At 32.1% G+C, this 21,613-nt stretch overlaps 4 protein-coding genes across 8 annotated transcripts; 2 read left to right on the forward strand and 2 right to left on the reverse strand.

The window, feature by feature from the left end:
• The first annotated feature begins 716 nt into the window (after positions 1-716).
• LOC114419124 (protein DETOXIFICATION 44, chloroplastic) lies at positions 717-9,232 on the forward strand. 5 transcript variants are annotated; one of them, XM_028384730.1, is made up of 13 exons: positions 718-1,026; positions 1,636-1,760; positions 2,237-2,395; positions 2,524-2,657; positions 4,369-4,504; positions 5,339-5,435; positions 5,539-5,639; positions 6,286-6,449; positions 7,242-7,313; positions 7,423-7,539; positions 8,024-8,119; positions 8,227-8,370; positions 8,620-9,232. In XM_028384730.1, exons 1-12 carry the CDS (start codon positions 788-790, stop codon positions 8,347-8,349), a joined length of 1,563 nt encoding a protein of 520 aa, XP_028240531.1. In that variant the 5' UTR covers positions 718-787; the 3' UTR covers positions 8,350-8,370; positions 8,620-9,232. The 5 variants fall into 5 exon arrangements, with proteins under 5 accessions (XP_028240533.1, XP_028240531.1, XP_028240530.1 ...); XM_028384729.1 differs by having other exon boundaries at positions 720-1,026; positions 8,227-8,345; XM_028384731.1 differs by having other exon boundaries at positions 796-1,026; positions 1,677-1,760; positions 8,227-8,345.
• Positions 9,233-9,671: 439 nt separating this feature from the next.
• LOC114419214 lies at positions 9,672-11,966 on the reverse strand. Its single transcript, XM_028384860.1, has 2 exons — positions 11,785-11,966; positions 9,672-11,406 (listed from the first exon to the last, which is right to left on the reverse strand). Exons 1-2 carry the CDS (start codon positions 11,808-11,810, stop codon positions 9,858-9,860), a joined length of 1,575 nt encoding a protein of 524 aa, XP_028240661.1. The 5' UTR covers positions 11,811-11,966; the 3' UTR covers positions 9,672-9,857.
• A 4,819-nt stretch (positions 11,967-16,785) lies between these two features.
• LOC114418066 (mitochondrial pyruvate carrier 1-like) lies at positions 16,786-17,713 on the forward strand. Its single transcript, XM_028383213.1, has 4 exons — positions 16,786-16,901; positions 17,032-17,086; positions 17,193-17,328; positions 17,674-17,713. The coding sequence occupies exons 1-4, from the start codon at positions 16,806-16,808 to the stop codon at positions 17,711-17,713; spliced, it is 327 nt and encodes a 108-aa protein (XP_028239014.1). The 5' UTR covers positions 16,786-16,805.
• A 2,523-nt stretch (positions 17,714-20,236) lies between these two features.
• LOC114420482 lies at positions 20,237-21,134 on the reverse strand. The gene is made up of 2 exons (XM_028386368.1): positions 20,775-21,134; positions 20,237-20,695 (listed from the first exon to the last, which is right to left on the reverse strand). Exons 1-2 carry the CDS (start codon positions 21,132-21,134, stop codon positions 20,237-20,239), a joined length of 819 nt encoding a protein of 272 aa, XP_028242169.1.
• Positions 21,135-21,613: the final 479 nt, after the last annotated feature.

The raw sequence follows: 21,613 nt of genomic DNA on the forward strand, positions 1-21,613 counted from the left end.
TTGCTTTTAAATATTTTTATTAAATATAAACCACTTTAAATGTTTTACTTCTTTTAAAACCAATTTGCCAAAAAATAAAATGAAAGAATGCAGTACATCTAGTAAAGTTGTACTATTGTACTTCTTAAAAGAACATGCGGCTAAATTTTTTTAAGAGTGTATTTTGAAGTAGAATTAAAAATGTCTTTGTAATATAATATAAATTTAAAATATTTAATTATTATAAAATATAATTTATATTTAAAAACGTTTTATTATAAATTTTAATTATATAAAAATAAATACTAATCTGATGCAATCACGTGCTAAAATAATAACCTAATAGTATGAAGCCCGAACAGAATTAGCAAATACTACCAAAAAATACGACTACATATAGTAGTAGTACTATGTTCTAAGTTCTATGCAAACCCAGTTGTTGTGCCCCCACCAACCAAGATATTTGTAAATTATCCTTAAAAATGAATTTGTTCTTATAAATATAAAAATATTAAGAATTTGTATTTGTGAAATTTTGAGTATATTTTTTTTATTTAAAAGATAAATATGTGATATTTTAATTCGAGACTGAATTTCAGATATTCAATCTCATTTTACTGTTATTTTAAACATTTCAATATTTATAAAAAAAACTTATTTTAATAAAAAATTATTTCTGACCATAAATTGATACAACCGTTGAATTCAGAAACAAAATAAAAATGGAAGATATGGTTATGCTTCGTTTGGCATTTCCATAAATTCCACTCTCAAGATTCATATCTGATTCTGAAGCTCGAAATTGAGAATGGCGTCTTCTCTCTCTACTACCTCTTTTCTCTGCACACACTCTCTGAAATCCCCAACGCTGAAACCTCTCACAAAGCCTCATTGCTTCGCTCGTTTTCGTGCTCGAGTTCGAGTTCCACCCAAAGCTTCTTCGCAAAACAACAATGCCAATAATGATTCTGTTGAAACTCCGTCCCTCCAACCCTCTTCCCCTAAACCACCATATAATTCCTCTTCTTCGCTGCTTCGTCATTTCAGGTACTATTTCATTAAAGTTCCGACTTACTTCTTGAATTTATTATTTCCTTTTTCTTTTTGGTATGCTTTTTTTTTTGTGTTAAATTTTGAAGTGGACTTCAAGTGTTTTTTTCTTCGTTAGAATTTAATTTAAATGCCCTGCCATCTAATCATCCAATTGTAGATTTTTATGAATGGTAAGATTGTTGAGTTTTATAGCAACTACTTTAAAATTCATATGTAGAGTGATTTATAATTGATTGATAGTGTATATTGTTTCAATATACGGAGAATGGAAATTGAACTTTTTAATCTATTTATTTGTAAAGTGGGGTTTTGAAGTTTGTTTCTTGGGTTTTGGGCAGAATTGGGTGGCTTAAATTTGATGAATTGGTTGTCTATGCTTTGTTTTGAGGTTTGAGTTTAATTTTAGCCGTAAATTGGATGTTGTATTGATTTAAGAGTTTTTATTTGTTTGTTTGTTTATTATTGGGGTTTTGGAGGTTGAATCTTGGGCTTTGAAATGAAATGGGCGGCTTAAATTTGATGAATTTGTCGTTGATGCTTTGTTTGAATTTAATTTTATGCATATTGATTTACTCTGAAGTTTGTCTATTGGGCCACTAACAGTAATGGCTGGTTTAAATTTGATGAACTTGGGATGGAGATAGTGCTCATTGCTCTGCCTGCTGCTTTGGCTTTGGCGGCTGATCCTATTGCCTCATTGATTGACACAGCGTTCGTTGGCCATATAGGTACTTCTATGGAAGTCAAATTTAGGATCTGAGTTTTAATTTAACTTGGAGAAATAAGAAAGAATAGTTAGTTAGTTAGTTGACTGCAGCATTTTATTCTGAATTCGAAAGCTAAAAGGGTTTGTTTTGTTAGAGAAAATGTTTTTTCTGTTTTCATTTTTAGCTATTAATTACAAATTTACAAAATGCCACATTGTTTTTCTTTTCCGTTTAAAATATTTATGCAAGAAAAGATGAAAACAATAGAATTGTTATTTTTGTCATTTCTTATACAAATCTTTGAAAACAGGAAATAAAGTAAAAACAATATGTCAATTTGTAATAACTATTACACAAAATGGTTTCTGAAACCAAACATACCTTCTAATCGTGTTAATAAGTGTTGGCTTTTCTCTGGTTCTGTTTGTTTTGACTTGTATTGATAAATGATTGCTGTTGAATAGAGAATTCTCCCTTAATCAGATTTCTCTATGCAGGGGCAGTTGAATTGGCTGCAGTTGGGGTTTCAGCTTCTGTGTTTAATCTAGTGTCAAAAGCATTCAATGTTCCTTTACTTAATGTTACTACATCCTTTGTTGCGGAGGAGCAGGCACTGATTAGGAAGGAGGAAGAGTCCATTCTGAGTGATGAAAATGGTATGTTTTTCAACTAAGGTATCACAGTTTCAGTAGGATGTGTACATTTGCTTGACATGGTCACAGATTTTCCTTTTTCAGATGTATATACAAATAATTTTTATCTCATGTGGGTCATGATTTCTCAGGAAAGGACCAAAGCAAGAAGCTCCTTCCTTCAGTATCAACTTCTTTAGCACTTGCTGCAACTCTTGGAATTGCTGAAACTGTGGTGCTTACGCTTGGCTCTGGCATTCTTATGAATATCATGGGTATACCTGCTGTATGTCATACTTGGCTAATTATTGATTCATACATCTTCTCATATAAGTGATTTTACATTACTTTATGTTATAATTTCTTCCGACTCTGTACTTTGCCAGGCTAGATAATCCCATCCACTTAACACAAAGAAAAGGAAAACAAAAAATAAACATTAGTTGCGAACGCTAGTAGAAGCAAACTTTATTCAGGTTTAGGTTTAAATGTTTTTGCCTCTTTGGACAACCTCTTCGTGCAGCAAGATAATTCTATCATGAAAAATTTAAATTGAAAGTAATATTTCTGGTTCTGCTAATTTTTTGAACTTAATTATGAGGTTTGCTTGTGAACTTGTAATTAATTTCTTATAAGTCTGTTCTACGTTTCATAATTGCAAATGATATTTTTTCTTACTCGGTTATTTGATGCTCGATAGTGGTGTATAATTTTAATGAATCATCTGAAATGTGGGGAAAAAAGTATTCAGATGTAGACTTGCTTTGTTTTAATATAGCTTTTAATTGGTATATTAATATAGCTTTTAATTGGTATATGAAATGTGTTCGGGATGGCTCCTATGTGTTTTGTAACAAGAACAAGAACAACAACAAAGCCTTACCCCACTAGGTAAGGTCGGCTGCATAAATCATTATTCATAAGACGTCATTTGGTTTGGTTAAAAGCCAAAGTTTCAAGAATATTGTTTATCATGAGATCTCCCTTGATAACTTCCTGCACAGTCCTTCTTGGTCTCTCTCTTCTCCTTTTCATTAGACTAAAAGTCATGCAACCTACTCTTCTCATTGGTGCCTCCCATGGCCTTCTTTTTACATGTCTAAACCACCTTAATTTTTTGTCATCTTTTCCTCAATCGGTACTACACCAATCTATCTTGTATATAATTATTTCGTATCTTGTCCTTTCTTGTGTGGCCACACTGCCATCTTCACATTCTCATTTTTGCTACTCCCGCATTTCTCTCTCATCCTTTAAAGCTTAGAATTCACTACCATATTGTATAATCGGGGTGTATAACAATACGATAAAACTTGTCTTTGAGTTTGATAGATACATTGTGATTATAAATCACCCCCGATGCCTTTTTCTCCATGTTAGCCATCCCACTTGTATATTGTATGTGAGATCCTCATCAATTTCTCCATCATTTTGTATTACTGATCCCAGATTTTTAAACATAAAAACTTGTGGAGTATGGTATGACATCTCCCATTTTTACTTCCAAGTAATGTTCCTCATGTTTCTACCTACAATTGTAGCATTATTCTATTTTACTTTGACTTGAGCAAAAACCCTTTTTTCCAAAGTCAGTCTCTGGAGTTCAATAACTGCTTCCCTTGATTCCTTAATCAAAATTATATCATCTGCAAAAAGATTTAGAGAATTTTAAACACCAATGACATTGTGTATTTGTAGCCTAACAATTAATATTATGCATGATTTGAGTTTTGATAAACATATTAACAATCAATGTTAATATAAAATTATAAATGTACATTTTTCCTTTGTATTCATCAGCTACCAGTCTTCTGGTATGTGTAGCGAGGAAATTCTTATATCTTGGTATTTTGTTCCTTTTTTGTTGTTTTAGGGGTCATAAAATGTAAAAAAGAAAAGCATTTTTGGCTTGTCTTCATGGGTACTTGGTTTTATATAATTGGATTTTACTTGTATAAATTTGTATACATCATTTATTCCGTTTATATGCTGTTTAGGATTCTCCGATGCGTGGACCTGCTGAGCAGTTTCTTACATTGAGGGCCTTTGGTGCTCCAGCAATTGTGCTCGCATTAGCTGCACAAGGCACCTTTCGTGGATTTTTGGATACAAAGACACCTCTATATGCTGTTGGCAAGTATTTCAGCAGCTTACTCTCTCCCTACTCTTATGTGACATACAATTAAAATTAGTGACTAAGTATTTCATTTACCAACTGTACTTTTGAAAAATTTTAATTGGCAACAATTTTGAAGTTTTTATTTATTTATTTATAAATGACACTGAGCTTAGAAATAGTTTAATTTTTACAAGAAACTAACAGTTTAACACTTTAACATGCCTCTATGAATCAAGAAAAGAGACAGTTTTCTTAATTTTAAATTTAAATTACAAACAAATCTCCATTTTCAGAGATGATCCTTGGTAAATATGTAATGGGGATTGCATGATTGCCTTAATCACTGAAACTATAATCTACGTCATTTATCCACAGTTTATATTTTTCGGGAAGATGCAAAAGTTTTTAACTTTTTTGACAATTGGATCATTTAAACAATCTTAATTCATGGTGAAGGCCCTTTTTGGACTACTATATGAAATACTGGAACAGTACAATGTTACAATAGAGAATAGTAAATGAATTGGGATGTGGCAAAGAAAATAGCTATTACCAGCAAATGTTCACATGTTTTTCATTTTACCTTTTTCTGTGTAGTTGACCAAACAGATCCTCTAGCAATTTGTGAGTGTTTACTTTCTAATTATATTTGTGATTCCCGTGATGGTTTATATATTTTCTCACTGCAATTTGGCTCTATGGGCTGTCAGCTTCATGCTTTTACATGTTTATACTTTGCAAAATGCTCCATGCAACCCTGCTAGGGTTGATGTGTACTTGTGGAAAAATAGGAGTACATGTCTAGGTTTTCTTGATGTAAATAATGAAGGGTTGTCTTGGAATGCCAGGTGTGGGAAACTTTCTTAATGCCATATTGGATCCAATATTGATATTTCTTTTTGGTCTTGGCGTTGGTGGTGCTGCAGTTGCTACCGTTATCTCTGAGTACGTCAATGATGTGGTAAACTTAGTATTATCTGTGCAATCTGCACACATCCCTTAATTTATGTGATCTGCTTTCAACAGAATTTATCTTTGTGTTTACCAGATATTTAATAGCTTTCATTCTGCTATGGAAATTGAGTGACAAAGTGCTGCTAATCCCTTCCGAATTTGATGGGAGAAAATTTTTTAGCTATCTGAAATCCGGTACGCACAATTAAGTTGAATTGTTGCTTTGGCTGTCCCTTCCCTTCAATGAAAATTGGTAATGATAATGAAATGATTTGAGTTGATTGGAAAGATGATTACTAGTTTCTGCAGTATGTCACTGAAATTTTCCTAGACAAGATTCATCTATGCATGATTGTGGATAGCAAATTCAGCTTCATCTGTGCATGATTGTGGATAGAAAATTTAACTCAACTGAGTATCTCAACTGTACCTTGTCTTTAGAATTAATGAACTTAGTGTGATTATGTGGATTGCATAACATCTTGGTTTCTGTTGATTTTGTTCTTAAAGTTTTTATTTATTTATTTATTATTTTGCTCTTAATTCTGTCTTTTGCTAGAAACTCTGGGAGAGATTTTACTTTTTTATTCAAATTAGATTTTGCTGTGTCTTGAACCAGCTGTCCCAATAGCTAATGTTTTTAAAGACATCCCTAGCATCCCCCCTCCCTCTATTCATAATATGTTATTGTATTTTGAGAATGGAATATGATTTTCATTAACTTGAAAATATTTTGTTTGGTTAACTGCTTCTATGACTAGACAGAATACATTATGCGAGTTAAGGAGCAATGCCAGATTAATCTTTACTTTATAACTAATTTAACTATTGCATTTTGTAGGTGGTCTTGTTTCTGCTAGGACTTTGGCTGTGTTTATAACTGTGACACTGTCAACATCCGTGGCAGCTCAGCAGGGCCCTATACCTATGGCAGGCCATCAAATTTGCATGCAAGTCTGGTTGTCGGTTTCTTTGCTCAATGATGCTTTGGCGCTTGCTGGTCAGGTTAGATAATTATATTGCATTGGAGTATAAATTGCATTTTGTTTGGATGCATACTAAGGTTATACCAGTTTAAATGATCAATACATATCTCATGGGCACTTTAGCTCATCGAGTTTCCAAATCGCATGAATTTAGAATAATGCAATTTTATAATATGAAATGGCATTATGGTGAGCACTTGAGGGCTTTCCCTGACCATGAAATCATGCAAATTGGGTGGTGTTAGATTTTTCATCTTAATACCAATTGATATTAAGTGAAGTTGACCACTAAATATATAAGCTGCATCCCAAGAATTGAGGTAGGCGATGTGGGATCTTCCAACACCCCCCCAAAATAGGCGATTGACCAAGATGAGTTATGGGCTCTGATACCATGTTAAATTTCTTCTTAAAACCAATTGATGTTAAGTGAAGTTGACCAATAAATATATAAGTTGCATCCCAAGAAATGAGGTAGGCAATGTGGGCCCGTCCAACAGGGGTATCCCATTTTACATGATATGCCTGATACTTTTCCATTTCCCAAGATACTGAAATGGTATTAGTAAGAACTAAGAAATTGGAATTCCAACATTGTACCATATCCTTTGTGGCCCAAAAAGAAACATTTGGCGAAGATTGGAAGAATTGACTCTGTATCATGCTGTTTCAAATGATACAGATGATATGATCTATTATTAGTGGAATTCATATTATTTGAAGATATGAAACAAACTTATTACGAAATTATTAGGTCTTTGAAATTAATTTGGCTGAACTGTTTCGTGTTAAAATGGCATTTCTTTTACAGGCACTTCTTGCCCGTAATTACTCCCTGGGAAACTATGAGCAAGCACGCCTTGTTATATATAGAGTGATACAGGTTGTCACCATAAATTGCTCTCTTCATTCCCCGTACCTTCATTTAGTGAGATTGGAACTTATACTGACCCAGAATTCTTTTCTCCTACTCTCTTTTGCATGTTAAACAGATTGGTTTAGGAGCAGGAATCACTTTGTCAATAATCTTATTCTTTGGGTTTGGAGCGTTTTCTAGTTTATTTAGCACAGATTCTGAAGTTCTGGATGTTGCTTGGTCAGGTATATGGGTAAGAAATCAGAGTTGTTTGCAGAAAATTACCTTTATTGTCATTTTGTAAGCTTTATATGCCACTCCCTAGTTGACTTGGATTGACTTTAAGAATCAGACACTCAGCCTGTGCTGAAGTGGGTCTGAGTGTCTAAGTCATGAGTACCAACTCCAAATTAAAATTCATGTGTCTGAAAGTATTATAGTGCATTTACCAGGAAAGGAGTTCGTTCAAGAAAGTAGAAGAATGCATTTCATTTGGATGTCTGTTTATGTTGTTTTTTTCTGTCTGTCCTTCCTCTAATGTGGATGAATACATTGAAAGCTAATGTTTTTGGATAGTATCAGAATTTTTGTGCTTGATGGGTGTTTAAGCCATGGTAACCTTTTAGTAGGGCTAATAAATGTTCATTATATGCAAGTGCAGTTCTCCATACTTTCTGTGGAAGCATGTGTAAATAGTAACCTCTATTGGAATATCTGAAATTTATTTACATGTGCAGTTTGTTGCTGGATCTCAACCAGTGAATGCTTTGGCATTTGTTATTGATGGGATTTATTATGGGGTATCAGACTTTGGATATGCTGCTTACTCGATGGTAAGTTCCTACAATGGTTGAAAGATAGTTAAACATTCCATATTATTTTTCCCTCTTAACTCATTATTTCGTGCTCTTTTTTTTCTTTTGGCTTTTGTTATGGGTAGGTTCTAGTTGGACTAGTTTCTTCAACTTTCCTTCTGGTGGCGGCTCCAGTAGGGCTTCCTGGAGTCTGGACTGGATTGTTTATTTTCATGGCTTTGCGTGTTCTAGCTGGAGTTTGGAGGTGAAGTATTTAATTAATATGGAAGGTGATAATTGTGAAACTTCATGTTTGTGTATTATTACCCATTGTCGTACTCATTCAAATCCTAGCTCAAAGAACAATGGCAAAATGATACAGGACATGTTGGATGAATGTAACATGACATCAAGTCGCATGTTATTTGTTCTCTTTTATGTCGGTATTTTATTGGGTAGGGGCAGGATACTCTATGGATAACATGATCAAAATTTTCTTCATAAGATTTATATTGAGTTAATATTTTTGTTTTCTTAAGGTTGAGCAGTAAAAGTGGGCCTTGGGATACAATCTGGTATAGAGATGGAGCAGAAGATTGACCAACATGCATTCAGTACTCAGAAGTTCCAACATTCACTCCTCAGGTTAAAAAACCATTTTCAGAATGATCAGAAAATGATTCTCTCAAGAGCTCTCTTATATGAGGGCACTAAATTCCTGCAAAGAGAATCCAGTATCACTGCAGGACTATAGTAAATTATTGAAATGTAGCAGCCAATTACTGCTAACCGATTGCCAAAATCTTGCTGATTCAAGTATTGATTGAATGGCCAATAGAACAGGGAGGGAGAAAATTATTGAATGACCAGCCTACAGCTTAGAGGGTAGTCTTTTTGACCCTCTGTTTTTTGTTGGAAATTTGTATTTATTAGGAAATTGCACAATTTTGTATATTTTCATTGCTAAAGGTAGCTGCAATGCATGTAAGAATAAGTACTCTGACTTGTCCATTGCAGCTATTCAAGTTAGTTAGGTGTGTACTGTGTAGTAATTACAATTTTTTAATAGTTTTTTACGTTAATGGTTAGCATTAATCTTAACGCAATTAACATTATTTATTCAGTAATTTATAGTCTGGTATTTGTTGTTAACGATTTCACTTACCTCTGGCTAACTTGTCTTTGACTATTACTTATTTTTTTATTAATCAACATCAGGGAATGGTTTAAGTAGATAGTTATTGAAATTTAAGTGGTCAATAATTTCAACTATTGTATAAAATTAAATGATTTTTTCTCTTTAATTAAAATATAATTATCATTTTAAATAATTTCAACCTTTTATTTAAAAAAAATACTGCAAAAACGAATCCCACTATTGTCTAAATCGAAAAATAGTTTTGTAATAAAATAAAAATGTGCCTCAGTACCAAAAACTAAAAGAGTATGCACTTTTAAGATATCAAATATTAATAATAACTTAGTGGCAAGTGGCAACTAAATTGTATGTGGGACTTCAGTTTAATATTGTAATAAGATAACGATTGCATTCTGCCGTATATGAATGGCGTAATCAACATTTGGAGTGGGGTAATCACCATTCATCATAGTTCTTCAACATTTATAATTTATGACTTAATACAAAATCCTTACTACAAAGTCTCTATAGTGAAAGAGAACAGAAACATATCTTATTGAATAGCCAAGGTGGGGAAAAAAACATGCTATAAGTAACCCCACCAAAGCGAAAAACAAACACTGTAAGCCTTTAATAATACTAAGATCCTACATGTGGAAAGCATATATCAAGTAACTTCTGTTCTTCATATAAGCCAAAATCATAATCAGGATTTAAGAAACTATAATCATGACCAGCATCCAAGTCTGGAAACTGCATACTATTCCATTGCTCAGGAAGGTAACCACCAAGTTTGTGCAGCTGTTGAGAAAGATCACACAACTTCCTACCATGGCCAGAACTGAATCCAGGTAGTGAATTTCTGTTTGTGTTGATGTTGTTCAAAGCCTCAACTTGGGACATGCCTTCAATTGGTCCAACTGTGCCACCACCAAAGAGATGAATTCCCTGCATAGAAGGATGATTGGAGTCCCCTACTATTGGTGCCTGATTCTTGTAATGAATAGAATGTGCTCTCAGCTTGCATTCCAAACCCTTAAGCCTAGTTTTCATCTCATCAAAATGTTCACTTCTTCTATATTGCTCATTTGGTGATTGACTATGGCTAATCTTCAAGCGCTTGTTGTGACTTAGTCCCAGGATTTCAGAAATTACTTCCTCAGTATGTTTCTTTGCAATAGATGTCTCAGAATTTGGTCTTGGATTGGTATCTGGCAGCATATTATTATGCATATATCCAAGGCAATGGTTGCTGCAGCTCAACTCATAAGAGTTCAAAGTTTCAACTGATTCTCCTCTTGTTTCTTCACTCTTTATCAGAATGGTAGCAGCATCCGAAGAGGCAGAAGAGCTACAAAAGTTACTTCTTGTATTCATAGGTATATCCATAGGCTCCTTCTGCAAGTGTCTACCCTCTCCACCTATGCCAGAGTTTTTCAAAACCTCCTCCAATTCTTTCTCTATTCCTTCATTTTCTCTCGGTACTTCAGACTTAACATCATTCAAAGATGTTGCCTTACATTCTTCACTTGTTTGACACTGTTCAAAGCCATTACTGATTTCCTTCAACTCCTCTATTGAGTCATCAGCCACACAACCTACAGAAAGAACCGGCATCTCTTCTGCTTTCTCAAAGACACCAACCTTAGAAAATCTTGGTCTGTCTTCATGACACCGACGATGGTTCACCTCCAACTCCTCAGCTATTGCAACATCACCACCATTCTCCGAAGAACCACTTGGTGATTTTTTATCACTTCCACTAGAAGATGATGATCCATTAGAGTCTATTGGCTCGGGAAAATTCAAACGGGCACAAGGGCCATACATGGCCTTAGCTGCTTCATCATAAGCAAGAGCAGCCTCAAGTGCAGTGGAGAAAGTACCAAGCCAAAGCCTATTTGCTTTCTCACCAACAAGCTTGCCATTGATAGGTTCTCGAATCTCGGCAACCCATTTACCCCAAATCCTCTGCCTCACACCTCTGAACTTGCAATCGGAGTTCTGAGGCCCTCCCTTTCCTCTCATGCATCCTTTTCTCGACCCTTTTGCAGGAACTTTGTGAATCACTTCCACCCCATTTTCTCTAGAGCCAAGTTGTTGCTGCCTGTTGTACTCCTTCCACTTTTCAAGTGTGTCCTCCACAGAATCACTTTCACCACTGCGTCTCTTCCGCGATTTCCTCTCTCTGCAGCCATTCCGAAACCAACAAATAAACAAAAACATTTGTCAACTTTGCACTTACTTTCTTCAATAAATCGTTGGCTAAGTTTTCAAACTCAACACAATCACATATAGAAACATAAAGGAAGCATAACAAAACAAAGCTTATGCAGCAACCACAAATTGATTAGAACAAATAGTGCATGAATTGATACTATAAAGAATTTTTACATTGTCATTCAATCAATCATAAACTATCATGTGTGACAATCCATGAAAATTAAATTTGACTGAATATAAGGAGGAGCATCAAAAGAAGAGAAAGGATCAAATGAACAAAATAGAATAAAATCCAAATACAATGAGTAGCAAATTGATTCAAATGGAGATGAGAGTAACTGACCCAGAAACGTTGTTATTAGTCTTCATGCGTTTTAGCTATTGAAGAAGCATGTAGTTTGGTTCCTACTTGTTGTTGTTTTTATGTTGTGTCATGTGTGAAGTGGTTAGGTTGCAAAATTTGTGTTGGGAGGGTTTAAGAGAGGTTTTGGATTTTTTTATTAAGTTTGCGGCTGTTTTGTTTGGGATGTGTGTGCATGTGGTCAGTAAAAACGTCATGCTTGACTTGTTGTTTAAGAAAAAGTTGAAGTGTTCAATTTACATTTGGAAGAGGGAAGATGTGAAATTTGGTGGGTTTAGATAGGCACGGTGACGTGGCACGTTTTCAGATTCTAATGGAGAGGCTGATGAGCAGCTGGGGTTGTGACACGTGGCGGGATTTGTTTCATGGTGGCAACGCGCAGGAAGCTTTCTTCACCACGAAGGGCTCCTTTTCTATTTGGTATTGGTTCTTGCAACACTTCAATTGTGAATTATCTATTACCTATCTCTGTTTTATTTTATTTCTTTTTCTAACCCCAATAATGTGTTTATCTTCTTTTATGAATTTATTTATTTATGAGTAATGCTAATAACATATTCTAAGACAATTTTTTAAAAAAATTTATTTTTTATTATCGATTGAAATTTATTAAAATTTATATATTTTTGTTATGTCTCATCATTTATTTAATGAATTCCTATTTTGAATTTATAATTTTAATAAATTTTACCTATTAAAAAATAAGAAAGTATTTTGAATGTGATATTAGATAATGTATTATTAGTATCTCGTTATTTATTTATTTTCCTTTATTAGAGATTAGTACGAATTGGATCGAGTTTGATTTTCATAGTACAAAAAAGGTAGTCAGATCAATATGTTTATTTTATAGGTCATTAATTAATAATTAACTCAACCTGCAGATCTATGTCATTGCCAGGTCATCCTGTTAGATATTTGAAGAATATAAAATAAAAATTGAAACAAGTACACTAAAAAGATAAAAAAAAAATTGAAATTTTAAAAATTATGAAAAAGAATAGATATTTTGTTATTTTAAGTTGAACTTAAAAATGAATAAATAAAATAAAGATTAAAAAGTAATTAAATATTTTGATATGGTTGGATTAGGTAGAGTGAAAAAAATTTAAACTCGATGCGTAACCTAGGTACTTTGAGTTTATCTATTTTTAAACCTATTTAATTCATTAATCCAACCTAATCCAATATATTTAGCTTGAGTTCAATGAATGAACCCAAGTTACCCAAATTCATGATCACCTTTATGTGTTAAGAATTTATGTTGTTGCATACAATGAATTACTGTTTTGTTTTGTTTTGGTTTGGTTTTCTTGATTCTTTTTGTCTATTCTAATCACTAACAATTCTGTTTTGTTTCATTTTAGCATTTTTTAAAGGCAAAATTAATTGTCTTTGCTAAGTGGCGATAGTTAGTGGAGAGTCGAAAACAAAATAAAAGAGTGAGTTAAATATGATTGCAAAATTAGAATTATGTCTAAAAATTATAATTTTAAATTTAGCTAAGAATATTACATTTCACGTCTGGGACACAAATAATTAAGACGCAAAATTATAATAGATTTTTTTTCAAATATCTGTTAAAAGAATAACGTACGCAGCCAACAATTTTAATTGAGAATATTATTAATAAATTAGCAGTAGTCTTTTTAAAATACATCATTTTAGCCCAAATCCCACCATTTACATGAATGATATCATTTTAAGAAGGAATTGGATTCCTACACTTTACTTGTCATCAAAGGTGCGTTGTAAAATCAGTACAAATCAAATTACAGCTTTTTATGAAAATTGAACAGCGGGCCCATGCATTGTACGGCGTAAAGTACCCTAATCCATTCAAATAATGTTGTTTTAGATCACAGCACACAGATATTCTACTGATGATGATAATATTGTTCCTGAAAGAAAAAAAAAGGGGGTGATCAAAACACATATAATTTGTATATGTTGATAAAGTTTGATGAGCTCTTATAAGTATGAAAACTGTGTGAAAACTTTATATGTATTTACACTTAAACTATTTGTCAACAATTTGACAGATGAAATATTAATACTAGAATTGATGGTCTGAGAATGAGATGAGAGAATAGAAGTAAAATAATAATTGATGAATTTCAACTTGTATGTAATAATTTTTTCAAATCTAATTTCAAACAGGAGATCCCCATTTTGTTTCCTTTTTTCATTAAATATTTTAAATTACTTATATTATTTATATTCTCAGCGTTAACAAAAAAATATAATAGTATTCCACTCAAAAAATTAATTAATTATTTCATCATATTAAATTTTTTAATTTAATTAATCATCAAATATTAAAATAATTTCTTTAACATAGATTAAAACACTCGTGTGTGTGATTCTGTAGGTTCAATATTAAATAGTTAGCATATCAATTAAATTAATATATTAATCAAGGTCGACATCTAATAATATTTCTTAACATCTGGATAACATGAAATAACATTTTATTTTCAAGAACCATTAGAAAAAATTTATAATAATTTATTCCATCTTTACATCTCTAAGTTAACCCTATAGTATGATATTAATATTAAACTCTATTGAGTTAACTTATAATGACCTAAGAAATTTATTTCTTCTTTCATTTAATTTTTCTGGTCAAGATATAATTTTATTCTTAAAGCTCAAACTCATTTCTAAGAGTTGATGAATTTCTTCTTAATTAATTATTAATTCAACATATATTTAACCATATGCAATATTCATTCAAAAAGTGCTCTAAAACATTAGATGTTCAAAATTAAAACATAACAAATAACCTATTAATTATCATGACAATCTTAGGTAAAAGAAAACTATTAATTAAACTTCTTCTTAAAAATTTTCTATTAATTGAATCAGCTCAATGATTACATTCACATGTGACTCATCTATATATGTAAATTAATAAATGAGATATATTAATATTTATTCAATAAATACTATCACATATATATTAATCTATCAAGATTATTGATGTCCTATTTACAATAATCTTATGATCAAGAACAATTTAATTTAAAGTTAAAAAAGAACTTGTTTCTCATTATTATAATCTTCATTATGATAATAAGATTTTAATTTTAATCAAAGACATTATCAAAACTATTTAATCAAATAGTGAAATATGACAATGAAAATAAAATGATACTTTATTATTAAAACTAAAATTGATTACATAACAACTTGAATTGTGGAGATACAAATTTATTTCCAACAATCAAATATATTTAAACTTTAAAATTTAAAAAGTTTACAATAACATGTCATGCTAAAATATTCTAAACAAATTTATTATTAGGGTCGATCTTAGTGGAGGGGTTTAATGAGAATTCAGGTTCAAATTTGATTTCCATATTTTTTTAATTTTATGGAAAAAATTTCAATATTTTTTTAAGAAATTATTATTATTAATTTGAATTATTAGGCTATAAATTTTATTATAATAGGATATATTATTTATTATTATTTTTCAATCTAGCAGTCCAAATTTTTAGCCCTCAAAGCTAAAGACCATCATGTTGATTAATGGTGATTAGTGAACCTTGTTCTCCTACGGTACAACACGCTTTCTTACTCCTACTAACTTTCCTCACCATTCAACAAAAAAACCAATTAGTTGACTGGGTCCACATCACCACATGCATGCATCTCCCATTTTATTATCAATCATCAACTATGTCTCTCAAAACTTTTCTCTTTTTGTCCTTTTCCATTCTCTCTAGTTCCAACCTTAATCATAAGGTGAATTCCCTGTCTTCTATGTTCTTGTTACATCACATAATTGTTTTCATCAGCACAATAGGTGTGGTTGTGAACGCTGTGCTTGTTTCTATTTGGTTTTGATGCTTCTTTTTAATATATATACTTAACTTATTTATGTATGTATCATTTAACTAAGACTTGTTTTTGCTACTTGGTGTTTATGCTAAGACTTTCTCTCTGTCATGGATTAAAAACATATGTTCTTAATTTGTGACATGTCAAATGTGAATGCGTGACGTGCGAGTGTTGTGATAACGTACACAGTCGCAGGAGTATGCAGGTGTAAACCCGATGTAATATGGATGAAGTTAAATGGTCAGAGCAGGCGATCGAAGTTTTTCTTTTGTTTTTGGCTATTTTGATAGTTTGACTTCCCTGCTAGGTCAATTAGTGATGCTACGAGTTTGATTTGAAAATATTAATGCGCATTCATCAAGCTTTGTCTATGAATAATTTTTTTTTTGTCATGCATAATACATTTGATTTGTCAATTTATTAGATACTTTAAAAAGTTTAATAATTATGTATGAATAATATAAAATAATTTTATATTAATATTTAATCACAAATCATTGTTGATAATTTTAGGAGTAATTATCATAAAAATCAACAAATTTGATCATAGAATATTTTAACCTATTTTCTCTACAAATTTGGTGATAGAATGTTTTAACCTATTTTCTCTACTTTAAAAGTGTGTTTATTTTACATTACATGCGGCACTTGTTTATGGGTGCTACTGTTACTTAGAATTGCTTGAAATCAGTGACAAATCAAAGAAGCTCTGAAGATGAATTAATTGGAATGTGAAGTCATGGTTACTTCCCTTCTGGGAAAAAAATCATTAAAATGATATCATTGTCTATGGTTGTCCTTGCCCTCATACGAGAACTGTTTGCTTTCTGATTGTATAACATCATTTGAACTTTGAAGTTTTCTAAAATAGGTAAAAAAAAAAAAGGGAGTTTAATAGGAATGTATTATCCGTGTAAAAGATTTTATAGTGTCAACCAATTAATTTTTTTTACTATAGTTATTATCAAAGTTAATAAATTTAGTATTTGTGATTGACAATATAAAAGAGAGATTCTCAGCAAACAAGTACATATGCTATTTTCTATATTAAAAAAAAAGGAGATCCTCCCAATATAATGAATATTAGAGAAATATTCAACCATCTAACTTGTGTTTTATGTTGACTATCAGAACTGCTTAAGCAACACTATCAACATATGGCTTCTAATTTCCGAGCATTCTTGAACAGTCCTGTTGGTCCAAAAACAACACATTTCTGGGGACCTATTGCCAATTGGGGATTTGTTGCTGCCGTAAGTTACATTCCTTTTATTCCCTCTTATAATATATAGTTCTTCAAGCATTAATTTGCATATATATGATACATGCTATTCTGCTCTCATATAATTAAATTGTGTCATGTGTTATTGTATTTTCTTTCAGGGTTTGATAGACATGAAAAAACCTCCAGAAATGATCTCTGGCAACATGACAGCAGGTTGAAAAAATCTATCTGTTCTAAAGGGAACTTGGAATGCTCTATTGTTCTTAGCAATAGCATACATTGTTTTCATGCATATCTTGTCTTTATGTTGGTTCTGCAGTTATGTGCGTCTATTCAGCATTGTTCATGAGATTTGCATGGATGGTTCAACCGCGAAACTATCTGCTTCTTGCTTGCCATGCATCCAACGAGGCCGTACAAATACGCCAACTCACCCGTTGGGCAAAGGGGAATGGGTATGCAACTAATTAGCATTTGATTAATTAAAACTGAACTTCGTATACTCTTATTCTCCTTGTGAGAAATGCTAGCAACACTATTTTTTAAAGACTTTTTATGATGGGTTAAAACTTATTAAAAATCATTAATTTTGGTAACTTTGGCTTCTCATTTAAATGAGAAGCAAGAGCTATTCTAACAATCATATAGAGAGTCTTTGAGGGAGAATATCATGCGGAGTGCCGCGAGCATTCCTCTTCTCCAATTTGCACGTTTCTTTCAATTGCTACACTATGAATTCTGCTTTTCATGTCTAAGCAGTAAGCATGAATTGATGGATTTTGTTTTTTTGTTTTGAATAGGTACCTTTCTGTGAAGAAGGAAGGAGCTTCGTCCAAGTAACTTGATGCTGAATTTGCTTCTTTTTCATGGGGCTCCAAATATCACAATTTGCATTAAATTGATTATTCATGTAGATGATGAATTTGTTTCTTATAACCAAAATTCATGGAATATTGTTTTCCTATTTGTTTATTGCTTATTTTGTATTGATTAAAAAAAGTTTCTCAGCTCTCAGACCTGCAATGGCATTAGTTGTAACTTGTATTTATTTGAGAAAAATCATGGAGAAATTGAGGGAAAAAATTCATTAAATGGTGGCTAGAAAAAAAGGACTTCACAAAAAGAACAAAGAACTCTGTTCAGCTTATAGTAATGTACACATTTTACTACCTATACGAGCCTTTATTGCAATTATGAATATCAATCATCAGACTGAAAAATAGTTATTGGATCTTTACTCTTGGCTGTAATTTAGTAATATTATTATCTCACTAGCTAGATAAGATGGCATTTTGGTATATATTGGAGCCAATTTCTAAACGGGCTTTGCAACTGCTTGTTAATTACTTGTGAATCACCATTCACCAATATAACAAGTTTGTATTCTTTTTAGACATAACAAGCTTGAATTGATGCCAACTTGCAGACTTAATTCTCATCAAGTATCGAAGTTACAGTAACAAAGGCTTCTATTGCAATAGGTTTTACAACAGACAAAAACACAGTTAGCAACCAAACTAATCATCATCAATTATAAAAATGTTACTCTTCTGGTTTATCCTTATTTGCAATGTTAACATATTAAAAATCGAAAATTAGGCGTATCAATACCTATTTTTCTCCTCCAAATCTACAACTGATTAAAGCAGAGTTATTTAAATAATGTATGCATATGCATATAAAACAAGGTTTAAACTATATACAATCGATCTAATAAGTAATGCATATATACCAACAAGATTATAGTTCAATTACTGTTATAAGTTTTTGACGGTTGAATCCATATATATTATGTTGTCAGAGGTTTAACAATTAACAAATGATAATTAACACATAATCAATACGATCAAGTTAATTATTTTAGAATTAGCTACCAATTCTATTGATAGTTAAAGTTAGTAACAAAATTTAAAAATTCATGTAATAATGTAAGTTTTGTGGCAGAAAATTATAATAAACAAAGGGGAGTAGAGTGAAAATATGTATGTGGAGGAAATAGAATGATTTTATTCTGAATCAAATTGTTCTAAATAGCAATACAATAAATAACAAAAGATAAACTAATCAGATAACAAGATTTCATCAAAACAGAATATTAAAACTATTGATTACGCTAATCCATTAAAACTGACTTGCTCCTAAAATATAGGAAACCAACTTATTTACTAAATCTTATTTTATAAACTGAAAAAATAAAATATTATGCAGTTATAAAAGTATGTCTTTAACACTCCTTCTCACTAGATTGTTTGTAATAGCAATGACTACTTGGTTATCAACAAAAATTCCAGTTTTGTTTTTATGAGCAAATAGAATGTATGACCTTGTTGCAGTGAGATACGTTAGACATCTAATCAAGCTCCTATAATATCATTCATCAATTTCATCAGCATCATCTTCCTCATTGAACTTCTCCTTTTGATTTATTGGTGTGCTAACAGATTTGCATTCCTCCATTTGAAACTTCTTCAAAATTTCTTTTGCATATTTCCTTTGACAGATTAACACTTTAAGAAAAGTTAATGAAGGCTTATAGCCATACCGGGCCTCAAATGGAGTTTTATACTTCAAGATTTTAGTTGGAAGACGATTTTGCAGAAAAACTGTCGTGTTAGCTGGCTCCGCCCAAAATGTTTTAGGCAACTCCTTCTCATGCAACATGCATCTAGCCATCTCCATCACCGATCTGTTTCTTCTTTTACTAACCCCATTTTGCTCTAGAGTGTAGGGGGTTGTGAGTTGATGTTCAATTCCAACAATTTGATTTAAATTTTGTTGATATATATTTTTTCCCATTGTTAGATCTTAGACATCGAATCTTGCAACCACTTTGAGTTTCCACCATTTTCTTGAATTTCACAAATACTTGTAGTAATGGTGTTCTTTGAGGTCTTTTTGACATGTTCCTTTTTTTTCATGTTTAGCATTCTTTCAAGATGACAATAACCAAGTTTTTTGTGCTAGAGTTTCGTGGGTGTGACTTGAGTGAAATAGGTTGCATGCTTCTCCTCTGTTGGATCAAATGAGAAGCTTTTACCTCTCATTTTAACCCTTAGAACTTCTCGGCCAACAATGTCATAGATAAGGCAGTGTTGATGTTCAAAGGACACTTTAAATCCCTTTTTAATCAACTGACCTACACTTAGCAAGTTTTGGTCAATATCAGATACATAAAGAATATTTGATATTAATTTGGTACATGAACACGTTGAAATTGCAACGGTTCCTTTTTCTTTTGCAGAAATATAGCCACCATTCTCAATTCTGACCTTTGAGACATTAGTTGGCTTCAAATCCTTGAATAGAGCCTTATCATATGTCATGTGGTTCGTACAATCACTATCAATCAACCAACATTCAGAACTACTCCTCATCGAATAACACGTTGCAGTAAAAATATAATCTTCTTCCTCTTGCAACAACTTGGGCATCGGCTTCATGCTGCTGAACTTTGCTTCTACAAATTATAGCTTCGTGTCCAAGCCGATTGCACTTGCTACACTTTGCGTCTGGTCTTTTCCAACATTTGTATGGTGGGTGACCCAATTTTCCGCAATGTTGACAAGGTGGATAATTTTTCTTTTTACCCTTACCTTTGTTTTGGTTGTTTGCACTATTTTCACTGCTTGTTGGCTGGTTCTTCTTGACATATTTCTTTCTACTGGATTCAGCATGATGGTGCTTGGCTGGTAAAGCACCTTCAACTGCACCATCTTGTCTCATCAACCTCCGCTGCTCTTGGGACTGCATAGCACTTACAAGTTTTGCCAATGTAATCTTTGACAGATCCTTAATTAGTATTTTCCAATGAAGCAATAGAAGCTTCAAATTTTTCAAGGGCAATCACCAGTATTTTATGAACTATTCTTGAATCAAAAAATTCAGAGCCTAGCAACCTCACCTTGTTAGCAATGCTAAGAAGTTTGTTTGCATACTCCTTGATTGTTTTATACTCCTTCATTTTTTGCATTTCAAATTCTCTAATCAGATTCATGGCTTGCATTCCCTTGATCCTTTCATCTCCTTCATATTCATCCTTGAGGAAATTCCAGTCTTCAAATGCTGATTTGATTGTCATGATTCTGGTGAAAATGTCCTGTGAAACAGCAGCAAACAAGGTAGCCTTCGCCTTTGACTTTCTAGCTTTCCTCTCCTTTTGATTTTTAATTTGAGCCATAGTTGGATTGGCTGGTAAAGGAAAAACTTCATAGTCTTCCTCAACAGTTTTCCAGAGATCATTTGCCTCCAAATGAGTCTCCATTATTGCTGCCCAGATGTGATAGTTATCACCATCAAACACAAGGAGTTTCAAAATCCATCTATTTGATGAATTGAAGCAAAGTTTATAGGCTTTTTTTGTGTGGGTTGTACTGGTTCACTCACAGGTCCCTCTAAGAAAAAGGCTCTTGATACCAATTGTAAGTTTTGTGGCAGAAAATTATAATAAACAAAGGGGAGTAGAAAGATAATAAGTATGTGGAGGAAATAAAATGATTTTATTTTAAATCAAATTGTTCTCAACAACAATATAATAAATAACAAAAGATAAACTAATCAGATAATAAGATTTCATCAAAACAGAATATTAATAAAACTATTGACTAGGCTAATTCATTAAAACTGACTTGCTCCTAAAATATAAGAAACCAACTTATTTACTAAATTCTATTTTATAAGTTGAAAAATAAAATATTATGCAATTACAAAATTATATCTTTAACAAATAATGATCAAACCACT

The sequence above is a fragment of the Glycine soja genome, chromosome 7, assembly GCF_004193775.1.
Source record: "Glycine soja cultivar W05 chromosome 7, ASM419377v2, whole genome shotgun sequence".
Classification (NCBI taxonomy): Eukaryota; Viridiplantae; Streptophyta; class Magnoliopsida; order Fabales; family Fabaceae; genus Glycine; species Glycine soja.

Excerpts from the sequence above, each read along its gene's own strand:
- LOC114419124 (XM_028384729.1), top strand. The coding sequence starts at position 788 with ATGGCGTCTTCTCTCTCTACTACCTCTTTTCTCTGCACACACTCTCTG. Across the intron at positions 1,027-1,635 it reads TCGCTGCTTCGTCATTTCAG|TAATGGCTGGTTTAAATTTG; the intron begins GTACTATTTCAT and ends GGCCACTAACAG. Across the intron at positions 5,640-6,285 it reads TTTTAGCTATCTGAAATCCG|GTGGTCTTGTTTCTGCTAGG; the intron begins GTACGCACAATT and ends TGCATTTTGTAG.
- LOC114419214 (XM_028384860.1), bottom strand. The coding sequence starts at position 11,810 with ATGAAGACTAATAACAACGTTTCTGG. Across the intron at positions 11,407-11,784 it reads ACTAATAACAACGTTTCTGG|AGAGAGGAAATCGCGGAAGA; the intron begins GTCAGTTACTCT and ends GAATGGCTGCAG.
- LOC114420482 (XM_028386368.1), bottom strand. The coding sequence starts at position 21,134 with ATGGAGACTCATTTGGAGGCAAATGATCTCTGGAAAACTGTTGAGGAA. Across the intron at positions 20,696-20,774 it reads TTCTTAGCATTGCTAACAAG|CTTCTATTGCTTCATTGGAA; the intron begins GTGAGGTTGCTA and ends AAAAATTTGAAG.
- LOC114418066 (XM_028383213.1), top strand. The coding sequence starts at position 16,806 with ATGGCTTCTAATTTCCGAGCATTCTTGAACAGTCCTGTTGGTCCAAAA. Across the intron at positions 16,902-17,031 it reads ATTGGGGATTTGTTGCTGCC|GGTTTGATAGACATGAAAAA; the intron begins GTAAGTTACATT and ends ATTTTCTTTCAG. Across the intron at positions 17,329-17,673 it reads CGTTGGGCAAAGGGGAATGG|GTACCTTTCTGTGAAGAAGG; the intron begins GTATGCAACTAA and ends TGTTTTGAATAG.